We start from the raw sequence: 14,378 nt of genomic DNA, 5'->3' as shown, positions 1-14,378 counted from the left end.
GCCTGGCCAGCCTGGGTGAGGGGCTGATGGCTGTTTGCAGGCTGGCCACGCCCCTCAGTGGGGACTCTCACCCCATGGTGGCGTGGCCAGCCTGGGTGAGGGGCTTTGGGCCGTTTGCAGGCCCCTCCCTCGGCGGCCAGCCCAGGCGACCCAAGCTTCCCGCCCGCTCCGGCTGGCTCCATGGCCGCCGCCATCTTTGTCCCGCTATTTTGCATACTCACTCCTGATTGGCTGGTGGGTGTTGCGAAGTGGCAATTTACATATTTGTCTTTTATTAGTGTAGATATTACTGTAATGAAAAAGATGAAAGATAAGAAAATTTGGGGGATGAATATATGTGAACTCTGTGTCATTATGAAATTTTTGTAAGTCCAAAATTCTACTTTTTAAAATGCATGTGATGCAAATACATACTAAATAAATATATCAGAATGAAGTATAAGTGTTAGCTTTCTAGGGCTGCTGTAACAAGGTACTACAAACAGGTTGTAACAGTAGAAACTTATTCTCTCACAGTTCTGGAGGCTAGGAGTCCAAAACCAGGTGAGAGTAGGACCACGATATCGCTGAAGGCCCTAGAGGAGAACCTGCTCCAAACCTTTTTCTTTGGTTTGCCAGCAACCTTTTATGTTTCTTATTGATGCTTATAGGTGCATCAGCCCATTCTCTGCCTCAGATGTCATAGCATTCTCCCTAAGTCTATGTCTGTTTTCTCTTCTTGTAAGGATACCAGTCACATTATATTAAGGGCCCACTCTTGATGACTTCTTCTTAATCTGATTACATGGACAAAGACCCTAATTTCAAATCACATGCATAAGTACCAGGGGTTAGGACTTCAACACATTTTTTGCAGAATAAAATTCAACCCATAACATTAAATAATATTGATGAGGTACCATATTATGTGTATTGTGCTAAGTATGTTATGTACATTATTTTATATAGTGCCAGAGAGGTTAACTAATTTATCCAAGCTCACATAGCTAGTATGTTGCAAAACTGTAGTTCAAACATATTTGAACTTGATTGCAAGGAACTTGCTGTTGATTATTTTATTTAGAAGGATGAAATAATGTATAATTTTATATCTTCTACACTAATAAAAGACAAAGATGCTAATTGACCCTACCTTCGCTATGCCCAAGCCACGCCCATCAGCCAATCCGAGTGACTATATGGAAATTAACCCAACCAAGATGGCGGCCGGCAGCCATGGAGCTGGAGCAAGCAGGAGGCTTGGTTGCCCCGGCGATGGAGGAAGACAAGTTTCCCGCCTGCTCTGGCTGGCTGTGACCTCCGCAAAAGGCAACAAAGTTTCAATTATAGAAGCTAAATAAATCCCAGATACCTGCTTCCAGCCAGCCTCCACTGGGAACTTGTGTGGCTGGGGGCTGTGGCCAGCCTGCAGGCCCTCAGCCCCTCACCCAGGCTGGCCAGGCACCCCAGCGGGGACCCCTACCCTGAAGGGGTTGTGCCAGCCTGCAAACAGCCATCAGCCCCAAACCCAGGATGGCCACATCCTCATGGGGTGAGGATCCCTGCTGGGGGGCTTGGCCAGCCTGCAAACAGCCATCAGCCCCTCATCCAGGCTGGCCAGGCACCCAAGCGAGACCCCCCCCCTGATCTGGGACACCCTTCAGGGCAACCCAGCCAGTCCCCACCCATGCACCAGGCCTCTATCCTATATAATAACAGGGTAATATGCAAATTGACCCTAACAGCAGAGCAACTGGGAATCACTGGTCACTATGACACACACTGACCACCAGGGGGCAGACGCTCAATGCAGGAGCTGCCCCCTGGTGGTCAGTGTGCTCCCACATGGGGAGCTCTGCTCAGCCACAAGCCAGGCTGCCAGCTGCCAGTACAGTAGGTGGTGGGAGCCTCTCCCGCCTCCTCAGCAGCGCTAAGGATGTCCGACTACAGCTTAGGCCTGCTCCCCGCTGGCAAGTGGACATCCCCCGAGGGCTCCCGGGCTGCCAGAGGGATGTCTGACTGCCAGCTTAAGCCCAATCCCCCGGGGAGCGGGCCTAAGCCAGCAGGTGGTCATTCCCCAAGGGGTCCCAGACTGCGAGAGCGCACAGGCCGGGCTGAGGGAGCCTCCTGAGTGCACAAATTTTTGTGTACCGGGCCTCTAGTGTGAGTGTGTGTGTGTGTGTGTGTGTGTGTGTATATCCTACCTTACTATGAACACAATTATACTATGCAACATTTAACTCCCAAGAACCTCAAATCACAAATTAGTCGATCAAACTTTTAGCTGTTCCTTGTTTTATGAAGATTAACTGTTACTAATTAATTTTCAAGAGCACCAAAGCAAGGTGGGCCTAAAAGGCATTTGCTAGAGTAGAGTCATACCAGTCATCTATCATGGCTCACAAATATATCAGAAGGAGAAGTTCTGCTTCCCCACATGATTTGCATTTTCAAGATTAGTTTAAGAACCAGGTATACTGTGAATCTTATAGGCTAGCCTTTACACAGAGTAAATTATTCCAGAGCACCATAGTACGTTTCTTAGTAATGATTCAGTGTGGATCTACCTAAAACATACTGATTAACAGGGGGATCACTATAATTTTAGTGAGGGTTGCAGTAATTTTACAATATTTACAAGGGGCACTATTCACATTGGATTTATTCTAAGTGCAATCTTATGGTATTATTTGATTCCATAACATTGGTTTTAGTTGACATTAATTATAATGAAAAAGAGGATAAATTTATCTATACATAATTGAAAGTTTTCTATTCTTGCTCTTGAATAACAATTTGAATAAAAGTAGAGGTTTCGCCCTAACCGGTTTGGTTCAGTGGATAGAGCGTCGGCCTGTGGACTGAAGGGTCCCAGGTTCGATTCCGGTCAAGGGCATGTACCTTGGTTGCAGGCACATACCCAGTAGGGAGTGTGCAGGAGGCAGCTGATGGATGTTTCTCTCTAATCGATTTTTCTAACTATCTCTCTCCCTTCCTCTCTGTAAAAAATCAATAAAATATCTTTTTAAAAAAAGTAGAGGTTTCCTGTCCTATTTTAACAACAACAAGAAATGCCCTTTTTCTCATTTGGCTTATGAAGATTCATGGAAATCACTCTGCCTTGCAGGAGTTTATATGACAGGGAAGGAACTTCGCCAGTGTATGCTACCAAAGGCAGCAGCTTTGTCTGAAAAACTCAAAGTATTCCAAGAATTTCTTCTGCCCAGACATCCTCCTGTTTTTCATGAGTGGTTTCTGAGAACATTCCCTGATCCAACATCATGGTAAATTACCAAGATTATAATACATTATTATGGTTGGATATAAAGAAGTATTTTAAGTTTATGTTACCTGATATGCATGAGGATATTTGATAGGTATTTTCTTTAGGTACAGTAGCAGATCAGCATATTGCCGTTCCACCGCAGTTATGTCAATGGTTGGTTATATCCTGGGCCTTGGAGACCGTCATGGTGAAAACATTCTCTTTGATTCTTTGACTGGTGAATGTGTACATGTGGATTTCAACTGTCTCTTCAATAAGGTATATGATGTGACTTACTCTAGGTCAGTGGTCGGCAAACTCATTAGTCAACAGAGCCAAATATCAACAGTACAACAATTGAAATTTCTTTTGAGAGCCAAATTTTTTAAACTTAAACATATAGGTAGGTACATTGTGATTAACTTAATTAGGGTACTCCTAAGGCTTACTCAAGCCACACTCAAGGGGCCAAAGAGCTGCATGTGGCACGCGAGCCACAGTTTGCCGACCACGGCTCTAGGTAATTGTATGTTTTCTATTAATTTTCTTTCTTCAACAACTGTTCTTCCTAGATGTACCCATTGGTAGCAGTTATAGTCACAGTTGAGTCTCATATCCCATAGCCATTAGTAAAGCAATCTAGGATGGAGAGAACTCAAAAGCGTAATATAGTAAAACTAGCACTGAACTTAAGTCTGAAAACACAGGTTCAAGTTCTGATCCAATTAGTTCTTAGTTATATGAACATGGGCAGAGCAGTTCATTTTACTGAGACTCACTTTTAGAGAAACAGTAGTTTAATGTGATGGTTTCCAAACATGTCAGCATATCAGAATCATCTAAGAGGTGTTTTTTGTTTTGTTTGTTTTAAATATGTTTTTTCATTGATTTTTTTAGAGAGAGAAATAGAAACATCAATGAGAGAGAAACATTGATCAGCTGTCTCCTGCATGCTCCCTACTGGGGATTAAGCCCACAACTGGGCATGTGCCCTGATCAAACTGGTGACCTCTTGGTGTATGGGCCTACACTCAACCATTGAGCCACACTACCCTGGATAAGAGGTTTTTTTTTTCTTAATGCAGATATCTAGGAAGCATCTCAGGAAATTCATATTCTGTAGGTCTAGAGTAGGGCCTGGGAATTAATTAAGGTAGTTGGACTCTCCCTAAGGCCTCCTCCAATTTTCCAATGTTAGGATCTTGGAAAGCAGACTAGTAGTTAGACCACTTTTTTCTTCATCCCCATTTTCTTTTGATTGCCTTCTGCTGTCACAGGAAAACAAGAAATGTCACAGGCCAAATTGAGAACAAATCAAAGATAAACCACTGGTATATGTTAAATCATACAAGAGAGGAATTTAGGGAAACTAGAGGGATGAAAAATTCCTAGGAAGGCTCGTTAAAGAATGGCAAAAAATAAATGAACTGGACTACGTTACATTCCATGTTGCATTTCCTTCTGAGGGATGTAAGCATCTAATGCTTGGCTATATCTTTTCCCCTACTCTTTTAAAATCAAAGTTTTAAAGCAGCGGTTCTCAACCTGTGTGTCGCGACCCCTTTGGGGGTCGAACGACCCTTTCACAGGGGTTGCCTAAGACCATCGGAAAACACATATATAATTACATATTGTTTTTGTGATTAATCACTATGCTTTAATTATGTTCAGTTTGTAACAATGAAATTGGGGGTCACCACAACATGAGGAACTGTACTAAAGGGTCGCGGCATTAGGAAGGTTGAGAACCACTGTTTTAAAGAAAAGAAGAAATATATGACAATACATGTAAGTACTTTATATTATTCAAGAAAGACATTAAGGATGTTGATATAACATAAAATATGGAATGCATAAAAAATTCTCTTTAATGCTGTTTACCACAGTAATTCAATAAAAGGTGAGTCCGTCCATCCTCTAGTTCTTACCCAAGGGGTTGCATTTAAATTCCCCAAAAAGCAAAGGTAGAGTCATAGTCATATAGATCATTTGTGATATAGGCTCTAACGTAGTTACAAATATAAATATTATGACGGTATGTTTGCTTTTTGCTAAATTAGTCTAGACATGAAGTTCTAAATTTTTTGCATAAAGATTTAAAAATTCTAACATTGTTGCTTTTTAATAAAATGTATTGTTTTAAGGGAGAAACCTTTGAAGTTCCAGAAATTGTTCCATTTCGCCTGACTCATAATATGGTTAATGGAATGGGTCCTATGGGAACAGAAGGTCTTTTTCGAAGAGCTTGTGAAGTTACAATGAGGCTGATGCGAGATCAGAGAGAGCCTTTAATGAGGTAATCACTTATATTTTGTAAACAATTTACAGTAAGTTTGAATGGAATTATTGGTTCCTAAGTATGATTTCTTTATATAGAAGCCACTTTGCATTGGTTGAAGTAGATTTTTTTAAATCTTTATGTAATTTACATACCATAAAATTTACATTTCATAAAATTCACTCTTTTAAAGTGTATTCTTCTGTGGTTTTTAGTATATTCGCAAAATTGTGCAACCATCACTGCTTAATATAAAACAACCATCACTGCTATCTAGTTATAAAACATTTTCATTACCCCCAAAAGAAATAGTAGCAATCATTCCCCATCTCTTCTCTCTCACCATCCCTTAGCAACCACTAGTATACTTTCTGTCTCTATGGATTTGCCTATTCTGGACACTTCATATATAAATGGGATCATACAACATGTAGCCTTTTGTGTCTGTTTTCTTTCACTTAGCATAATGTTTTTAAGGTTTATCCATGCTGTAGCATGTATCAATATTTCATTCTTTTTTATTGCCAAATAATATTACATTGTATGGATACATTTTGTTCATTCATTCATGAGTTAATGGACATTTGGATTGTCTGCACTTTTTGGCTATTGTGAATGGTGTGGCTATGAACTTTTGGGTATAAGTTTTATGTAGATATAGTTATTTAATACTTTTGGATATACCTTGGAGTAGAATTGGTGGGTCGTATGTTAACTCTAAGCTTAACATTTTGAGGAACTTTCAAACTTTTTCAAAGCAGCTGTAATACTTTATAATCCTACTAGGAATGTCTGAGATCTCCAATTTTTCCACACCCTTACCAACACTTGTGATTGTATGTATTTTTAATTTTACCTGTCCTAGTGGGTGTGAAGTTGTATCTCATTGTGGATTTTTTAAAAATTAACTAGACATTAAATTATTGACTTTTCCTAGATGTGAACAGTTTTGTGATTATGTTGTAAAGGGCCCTTATCTTGGACAGATGCATTCTTAAATATTTATAGAAGAAATAACCAGATGCTCAAGGTTTGTTTCAAAAAGAAAAACACATACAGGAGTGGATAGGACAGTTGTGGATAATTGGTGGTCAGATATGGGTGGGTACACAGGGTTCACTATACTATTGCCATATATTTGAAATTCTTCCTAATTCAAGAGTGTAAAAGACCTGTCAGGAGTCTGACTTCCCACTCTCCCCCTTCTGATCCAACCCCACAGATGGAGGAGCACTAATGTCTGAGTCGTCTAACCTCCCCACAAAAACAGCGGCAAGATAGGTACATGCTTTAATGGGGCGGGTGGGGTGTTCCCATCTGCAGTGTCATGCTCAATGGCTCAGCTTGAGGCCCTTGAATATTCAGTGAAGGATGATCTGAGCATAGGCCAACTTGCTCAAGTGCATGATTCAGCCATGTTTGTGCTTGCATTTAATGTTGCTGAGCTGGTACTTGTTCCTGCATGCCTTACCCTGGCTTGGCTGTGTGATGAGGAGTCCCTAGGTTTTGGGGAGCCCCAACCAGGCCTGGGCGTAGAGCCACCTGACATCAAGTATTGTTACTGACCTACTGACAGCACACAACAGGCAACAACTTGGGGATTTGCCCAAGAGAGCCATGTCTAGCTGTTGGTCACGCTGCCCCCCACATCTCATAGAATTTAATTTGCATTTCCCTAGTGACCAACAATGAGGACCATCCTTTCATGTGTGTTTGTTTGGGTTTTTTTTTTTTTTTTTTGGTCAGTTATATATCTTCTTTGGACAAATGTCTATTCAAATCCTATTTTTAATGGGATTATTTATATTTTTGTTGAGTTATAAGAGTTCTTTACATAAGTAGATACTAGCCCCTTATGAGATACGATTTGCAAATATTTTCTCTGATATATGGGTTCTTTTTCCTTTCTTGATGCCCTTTGAAGCATAAAAGTTTTTACTTTTGATAAATTCCAATTTGTCTCTTATTGTTGTTATTTGTGCTTTTGATGTCTTATTTAAGAACCTATTGCATAATCCCAAGTTATGAAGAGTTATACCTATGTTTTCTTCTAACTGTTTTATAGTTTTAGCTCATATTTCGATCCTTGGTCATTTTCAGTTATTGTTTTCTATTTAGTATCAGGTAGGGGTTCATATTTATTTTTTTGAATATGCATATCTAGTCCCAGCACCATTTTTAAAAAGGATTATTTTTTCTCCATTTAATTTTCTTGGCAATTTTGTTGAAAATCAGTTGCCCATATATAGAAGAGTTTATTTCTAGATTCTCAGTTTTATTCCATTTATATTTATTTCTAACCTATGCTAACACACACTGTCTTCATCACTGTAGGTTTGTGGTAAGTTTTGAAATCAGGAAGTGTGATTGGGTCCAACTATTATTTCTTTTTCAAGATTGTTTGGCTCTCCCGGCCTGCATAGCTCTGTGGTTGAGCATCATCGACCTATGAACCTGGAGTTCAATTCCTGGTCAGGACACATGCCCGGGTTGTGGGCTTGAACCCCAGTGGAAGGCATGCAGGAGGCAGCCGATCAGTGATTCTCTCTCATCGATGTTTCTAGCTCTCTCTTCCTCCCCTTTCCTCTCTGAAATCAATAAAATATATACACACACACACACACACACACACATACACACACACACACACACACATATTTTAAAAGACTGTTTGGCTATTGTGGGTCCCTTGCATTTCCATATGAATTTTGTCAATTTTTGCAAGAAAACAACCTGGATTTTATAGGAATGGCATTGAATCTATAAATCAATTTGAGGAGTATTGCCATCTTAACAATATTAAGTTTCCTGACCCATGAATGTGGAATATCCCCCCATTTATTTATCTTTAATTTCTTTCAATGTTTTGTAGTTTTTAGTTTGCAACTTTTCTATTTAACTTTTGAAAAAATGTGTTTCTAAATACCTTATTCCTTTTAATCCTATTCCAAAAGGAATTTTCTTAATTTTTTGATGGCTAGTGTATATAACTGCTATTTGTATATTGATCTTATATCCTACAACCTTGCTGAACTTGTTTATTACTTTTAAGAGTAATTTTTGTAGATATCTTAAAATTTTCTCTCTACAACAACATGTCATCTGAAAATAAAGTTTTATTTCTTCCTTTCCAATCTTAATGCCTTTTCTTTTTCTTGCCTAATTGCCCTAGCTAGATCAATGTTGAATAGACATGGAAAGAATTCTGCATTCTTGTATTGTTCCTGATGTTAGGGCTAAAAGAGTCCATCTTTCACCATTAGATATTATGTTAGCTGCAGGAAATACAGTTAACCCTTGAACAACATGGCAGCTAGGGGCACCAATACCCTTGCACAGTGGAAAATCTGCATATAACTTTTGACTCCCCCAAAACTTAACTACTAATAGCCTATTGTTGACTGGAAGCCTTACTGGATGACATAAATAGTCACTTAACATATTTTGTATGTTATATGCTATGCTGTATTCTTACAATAAAGTAAACCAGAGAGAAGAAAATGTTACTAAGAAAATCATAAGGAAGAGAAAATTTATAGTAGTGTACATAATTATTGTAAAAAGTCCTCATATAAGTGGACCTGTATAGTTCAAACCCATATTGTTCAAGGGTCAACTAGTTTGTAAAAAGGACTTATAAAGTTTATTTATTCACCTTTTTATATAAGAGCTGTCTACCAGACATTATCCTATATAATAAAAGCATAATATGCAAATCAACTGAACGGTGGAACGAATGGTCGCTATGATGTGCACTGACCACCAGGAGGCAGACGCTCAATGCAGGAGCTGCCCCTTGGTGATCAGTGTGCTCCCACAGGGGGAGCGCCGCTCAGCCAGAAGCTGGGCTCACTGCTGGTGAGCGCAGCGGTGGTGGTGGGAGCCTTCCCCGCCTCCACTGCAGGAAGGCGGTAAGGAGCAAGGGGTCCAATACTGGGAGAGCCCCAGACTGTGAGAGAGATGTCTGACTGCTGGCTTAGGCCTGATCCCCGGACATCACCTGAGGGGTCCTGGACTGTGAGAGGGCGCAGGCCAGGCTGAGCACCCCCCCCCCCAGTGCACAAATCTCGTGCACTGGGCCTCTAGTGGTAGAATACATGGGTTAGTTAGACAAAGGCAAAAGCAAGTTCTCTGAAAGAGGAAGTATAACATCCTGTGAAACACTCAACTAGGAGCTTCTATACTAGTCTGAAATAAGTCAGGAAATAACTTATAGAGGAAGTAGTTGAGACCTTAAACATAAATAGAATTGGCCACGCAAAAGGGAAAAGAGTCTTCTGAGTGAAAGAAATATCAATGGTATTCAAGGCATGGCTTGCTTGAGAAATGCAATACTGTATTCTAGAGGGTAGACTTTAAGTACTTTATTCCTAGGAGGTGGTGTGAGCAGAGCTACATTATGAAACGTCCACATGAGTTCGGTTTACACATTTAAACTTTGCCCTGAGAACAATCAGAAGTCATTGGAGGGTTTTAAGAAGAAAATAAAAAAAATAAGAAGAAATGATATAATCAGATTTGCATTGTAGAAAAATTACAGTTCCAGTTTGGGTTAGAGGCCAGAAAACTAGTTAGAGGACTGTTGCAGTACCCCAGGCAAATACTGGCTGAAGTAGTGACAGTCAAGATGGAGATTAAGTAGAGATATTCCAAAGAGATTTAAAAAGTAGGATTAGTTGTTTAGAGAAAGGGGAGGCAAGGGACAGTGGATGAATGGTGTTACTCTTTACTGATTTGAGGATACAGGAGAAATAGTTTGGGGAAGAATCATGAGTTTTGTTTTGAAAATATTGAATTTGAGATGCCTACAAGATATCTAAGTGGGTTTTTCCCATAGGTAATTGGATTTGACATCTAGAGCACAATAGAAAAATCTGAGCTGGGTCTGTTTATATGGTAGCTATAGATACATTATGGTTATTGTGGAGACATGGCAGGGGATAAAATTCACTCATTCAATAAATATTCATTAAACAGTTTATAGTATTTATTCAGAGATGGCACACAGGCCAAGAACACCTCTGACCCTCCTCTATCTTGTCTCTTCCCTCCCTCTACTTTCCTTTCCCTCCTCTCATCCCAAAACAATAATTTCACATATTTTACTGAAATAGGAATAATGTGTATTATAAGAGTATTACCATTAGTTTCTCATCCTTCACTTACTTTTCACCTAAGTGTTTTCTTTATTAAGATTTCTTTTTACAAAGATAACATTGTATTATTACTTATAATGTTTCTTTCCATTTTAGTGTCTTAAAGACTTTTCTACATGATCCTCTTGTGGAATGGAGTAAACCAGTAAAAGGGCATTCCAAAGCACTACTGAATGAAACTGGGGAAGTTGTTAATGAAAAGGTTAGTAGAAGGTATAGCTTGATGTAAGTTTATATTGTATATCTCTACAAATGAGAACTGATTCTAAATACTATCAGTGACTGACCATTGAATACTTTGAAATCTAGTACTCTAGTATGCCAATGCCCTACGTTTTCTTTATTATCTTTAGTAATGTTAACATTATTATCATTTGTATAATACAAGCAGAGTTGAGGACACACTTGTTTAAACCATAGACAATTTGTAATTATGAGATAGAGTGGGGAATACCTGAACACAAATTGTGTGGACTTACAGAGCAGCAGATCTCAGCTTTAATATTTTAATTGCTCTAATTTTACATTAATCATAAGTATATAAGTACTTAATATATAAACTCAGTTGACACTCTACTGTAAGTAGAAATAAATTGTCAATAGCTGGTTAATTATATCACTGCATTTTTATTGCAAAATATTACTTATTTAAGCACTTAAAAATGGAAAGTGTACAAAGATTAAGACATGGTAAATTGACTAACCATACTGTTGACATGTAACAATACTGTTATAATACAACAGTTAAATTTATGAGTCTACAACAGATGTAGTTAGTAGTTGTTAGATTAACAAGAAACAAAGTTGAAAAGACCATGTTAAAACAAATTTACTGGCACTAATAGGTCGGGACTGTAATAGCAACAAACGTATTCACTCAGCTCCTGAGTATGTCAAGTTTTACAGTACACATTAAAAATTATTTCTTTTATCAACACTGTAAAACATTTTTTTCACTCCCTACTAATATTCCCTGGTATTTCAAATAGTCCAGAAAAATGTCTAAATAGTTGATCTTGGATCAACATTGCAAGACTTCAAATCAATATCTTGTTATTATACTTGTTTCATTTCTTCTCTCATATTTGCTCTGACAAAAGGGGTAATGATCAATAAAATGGCACTAACATTTGTTAAATAACAAAAAAGGTAGTAATTCCAAATTATCAACATGCTCATGTCATTGAGTCCTTAACTCTTATGATTTTCAACTTTGTCCTTTTAGGCCAAGACCCATGTTCTTGACATTGAGCAGCGACTGCAAGGTGTAATCAAGACCCGAAACAGAGTGACAGGGCTGCCCTTATCTATTGAAGGACATGTACATTACCTTATACAAGAAGCTACTGATGAAAACTTACTATGCCAAATGTACCTTGGTTGGACTCCATATATGTGAAATTAAATTACTTCAAAGAATATGTTAATAATCCAAAGTTAACATATTTGGTATTAATCTGTTTTTATCGAATTCCAAAGTACAATATAAGTTGCTTTATGTTCTCAAAGCAACTGGTATTATTTCTCCCTTTATGTTAACAATATTTAAAATAATATATGTTGTTATTAAGAAATAAACTGCTTTATTACTATCTACTGTGTATTATAACCAGAAATAGCACATCAAATATTCTCATATTCTAAAAATATTTATTTGCAAGAAGCAAGCCAGCCTTATTTCATTTTACACCTTTTATTTTTAAGTACTTGCTAGAATAAGGATTCATTTGGACAACAATAAAAACTGAATAAATTATGTGGATAGAACACTGCTAGATTTGTACACAGAACTTATGTCCCCTGACAGCCTAGTAAAACAGATAGCATAACAAAAATAGCACATCATTATGTTCACGTAACAAAACTTTTTTTTTTTTTTACATATATATATATTTATTGATTTTAGAGAGTAAGTGAGAGGGAGAGAGAGAGATAGAAACATCAATGATGAGAGAGCATCATTGATTGGCTGCCTCCTGCATGCCCCATACTGGGGACTGATCCGGCTCCCTGGGCATGTGCCCTTGATCCGAATGGAACCAGGATCCTTCATTCCACAGACCAACGTTCTGTCCACTGAGCCAAACAGGCTAGAGCAAAACTCTTTTTGTGTGTGGTTAAAAGTGTGATATGGAAAAAACATAAGACAAACAAACATGAATCTGAAAACGATATAAATATTGTGTAATTATAAAGATGTTCCCATACTGAATGCAGTTGTCTTGGAAGACAGCAATACTTGAAATTTCAAGAGATTTTAAATGTGTTTAAAATTTGTTTTTTCTTGCAGAGGATTTAAAATAGTTTATAGAATTATGAAACAATGAGGTTATTACATTCAAATAAATGGAAAACTTTTTTATAATAGACTAGAGGCCCAGTGCATGAAATACATAGGGTCCCTAGTGGCTGCTGGCTGGGGCTCCCTTCAGGGCTGTTGGCCGGCCGCCCCCCTCGAATTCCTGGTGGAGGGGACAATTTGCATATTAGGCTTTTATTATATAGGATGATTGCTCTTAAGTTCACTTGAGAGAATGCTGCTTTTTTGCAGAGTTGAGATTGATGGGGAAAACAGGATAAGCCCAAAGGTATGAAGGTGAAAACTAAACATAATTTCCAATTGAAAGCCTTATAATTAAGAGTTAAGGAGGAAGCTGGATGGGGGGTGGAGGGAGTTAGGAATATTTTTTTCAACAAATAACTTGTTAAACAACATTTTAAAAGAAACGTGTGTGTGTGTGTGTGTGTGTGTGTGTGTGTGTGTGTATCCTTCAAAGAAACGAATTCACTGAACCAAATAAAACTAAACCAAATAAATCACATGATCTTTCCAAATCTGTGTTGAAAAATAGAGATGAGCCCTGGCTGGTGTGGTTAGCAGGGGTGGGCAAACTTTTTGACTCAAGGGCCACAATGGGTTCTTAAACTGGACTGGAGGGCCGGAACAAAAGCATGGATGGAGTGTTTGTGTGAACTAATACAAATTCAAAGTAAACATCATTACATAAAAGGGTACGGTCTTTTTTTTTTAGTTTTATTCATTTCAAACGGGCTGGATCCATAGTTTGCCCACGGTTGGGTTAGAGCATGGGCCCTTGCATCAAAGGGCCGAAAGTTCCATTATTGGTTAACCCCTAGAGTGCCGGGGAGTGCGATAGGACTGTGCTCCTCCTGTCTTTCGCCAAAAGTGCCCGGAGCGCTTTGACGTCAAGTTCTAAGTCTGATTTTATTAGTGATGATGATATTGCTAAATATGTCAAAGATGAAAACAAATGTAGTAAAGGTTTCCTTACGTTTTTGAATATGTAACTTCATTTACTTGCGATTCATAATTTTTTTCCTAAACTGCTGTAAAATCAGCAAAAATGCCTTGGCAATTTTAGCATAGTTCCTAGGATATTGGTTGGCACTCAAAGGGTAAAGGGGCCTGTATCTGGGTTGCAGATTTGAAGGTTTGATTCACCCCCATCCCAGCGGACAGAGCGCCAGCGGGAGGCAATCTCTCTCTCTCATTCCCTCTCCTTCCCTTCCACTCTTAAAAAAAAAAGAAATCCTCGGATGAAGATTACAGGAAAAAAAAATAAAAATCCTGTGATGGCATCCCAGGAGACTAAAGCCGACAGGACAAAATTCAGGGTCCACCGGCATTTTCAGGACTAAGTGCCCGCGCACGGCCCACGCTGGGGGCCACGCCAACCCC

At 38.7% G+C, this 14,378-nt stretch overlaps 2 protein-coding genes across 2 annotated transcripts in view; both read left to right on the top strand.

The window, feature by feature from the left end:
- ATR (ATR serine/threonine kinase) overlaps positions 1–12,270 on the top strand; it is a 147,761-nt gene extending 135,491 nt beyond the window's left edge. The window contains exons 42-46 of the mRNA XM_014542147.1: positions 3,107–3,263; positions 3,370–3,523; positions 5,389–5,540; positions 10,775–10,880; positions 11,904–12,270. Coding sequence (XP_014397633.1) covers positions 3,107–3,263; positions 3,370–3,523; positions 5,389–5,540; positions 10,775–10,880; positions 11,904–12,077 — 743 coding nt within the window. The 3' untranslated portion in view covers positions 12,078–12,270. The remainder of the gene's footprint in view (positions 1–3,106; positions 3,264–3,369; positions 3,524–5,388; positions 5,541–10,774; positions 10,881–11,903) is intronic.
- Positions 2,039–14,378, top strand: part of XRN1 (5'-3' exoribonuclease 1) — a 203,104-nt gene continuing 190,764 nt past the window's right edge. Inside the window, exons 1-2 of the mRNA XM_014542160.1 lie at positions 2,039–2,048; positions 9,427–9,433. The gene's annotated coding sequence lies outside the window, so the exon portion shown is untranslated. The remainder of the gene's footprint in view (positions 2,049–9,426; positions 9,434–14,378) is intronic.

This window comes from Myotis brandtii, unplaced genomic scaffold (genome assembly GCF_000412655.1).
Source record: "Myotis brandtii unplaced genomic scaffold, ASM41265v1 scaffold291, whole genome shotgun sequence".
NCBI lineage: Eukaryota > Metazoa > Chordata > Mammalia > Chiroptera > Vespertilionidae > Myotis > Myotis brandtii.
Note: the sequence above shows the minus strand (reverse complement) of the source record. Positions and strands in the feature narration are given on the sequence as shown.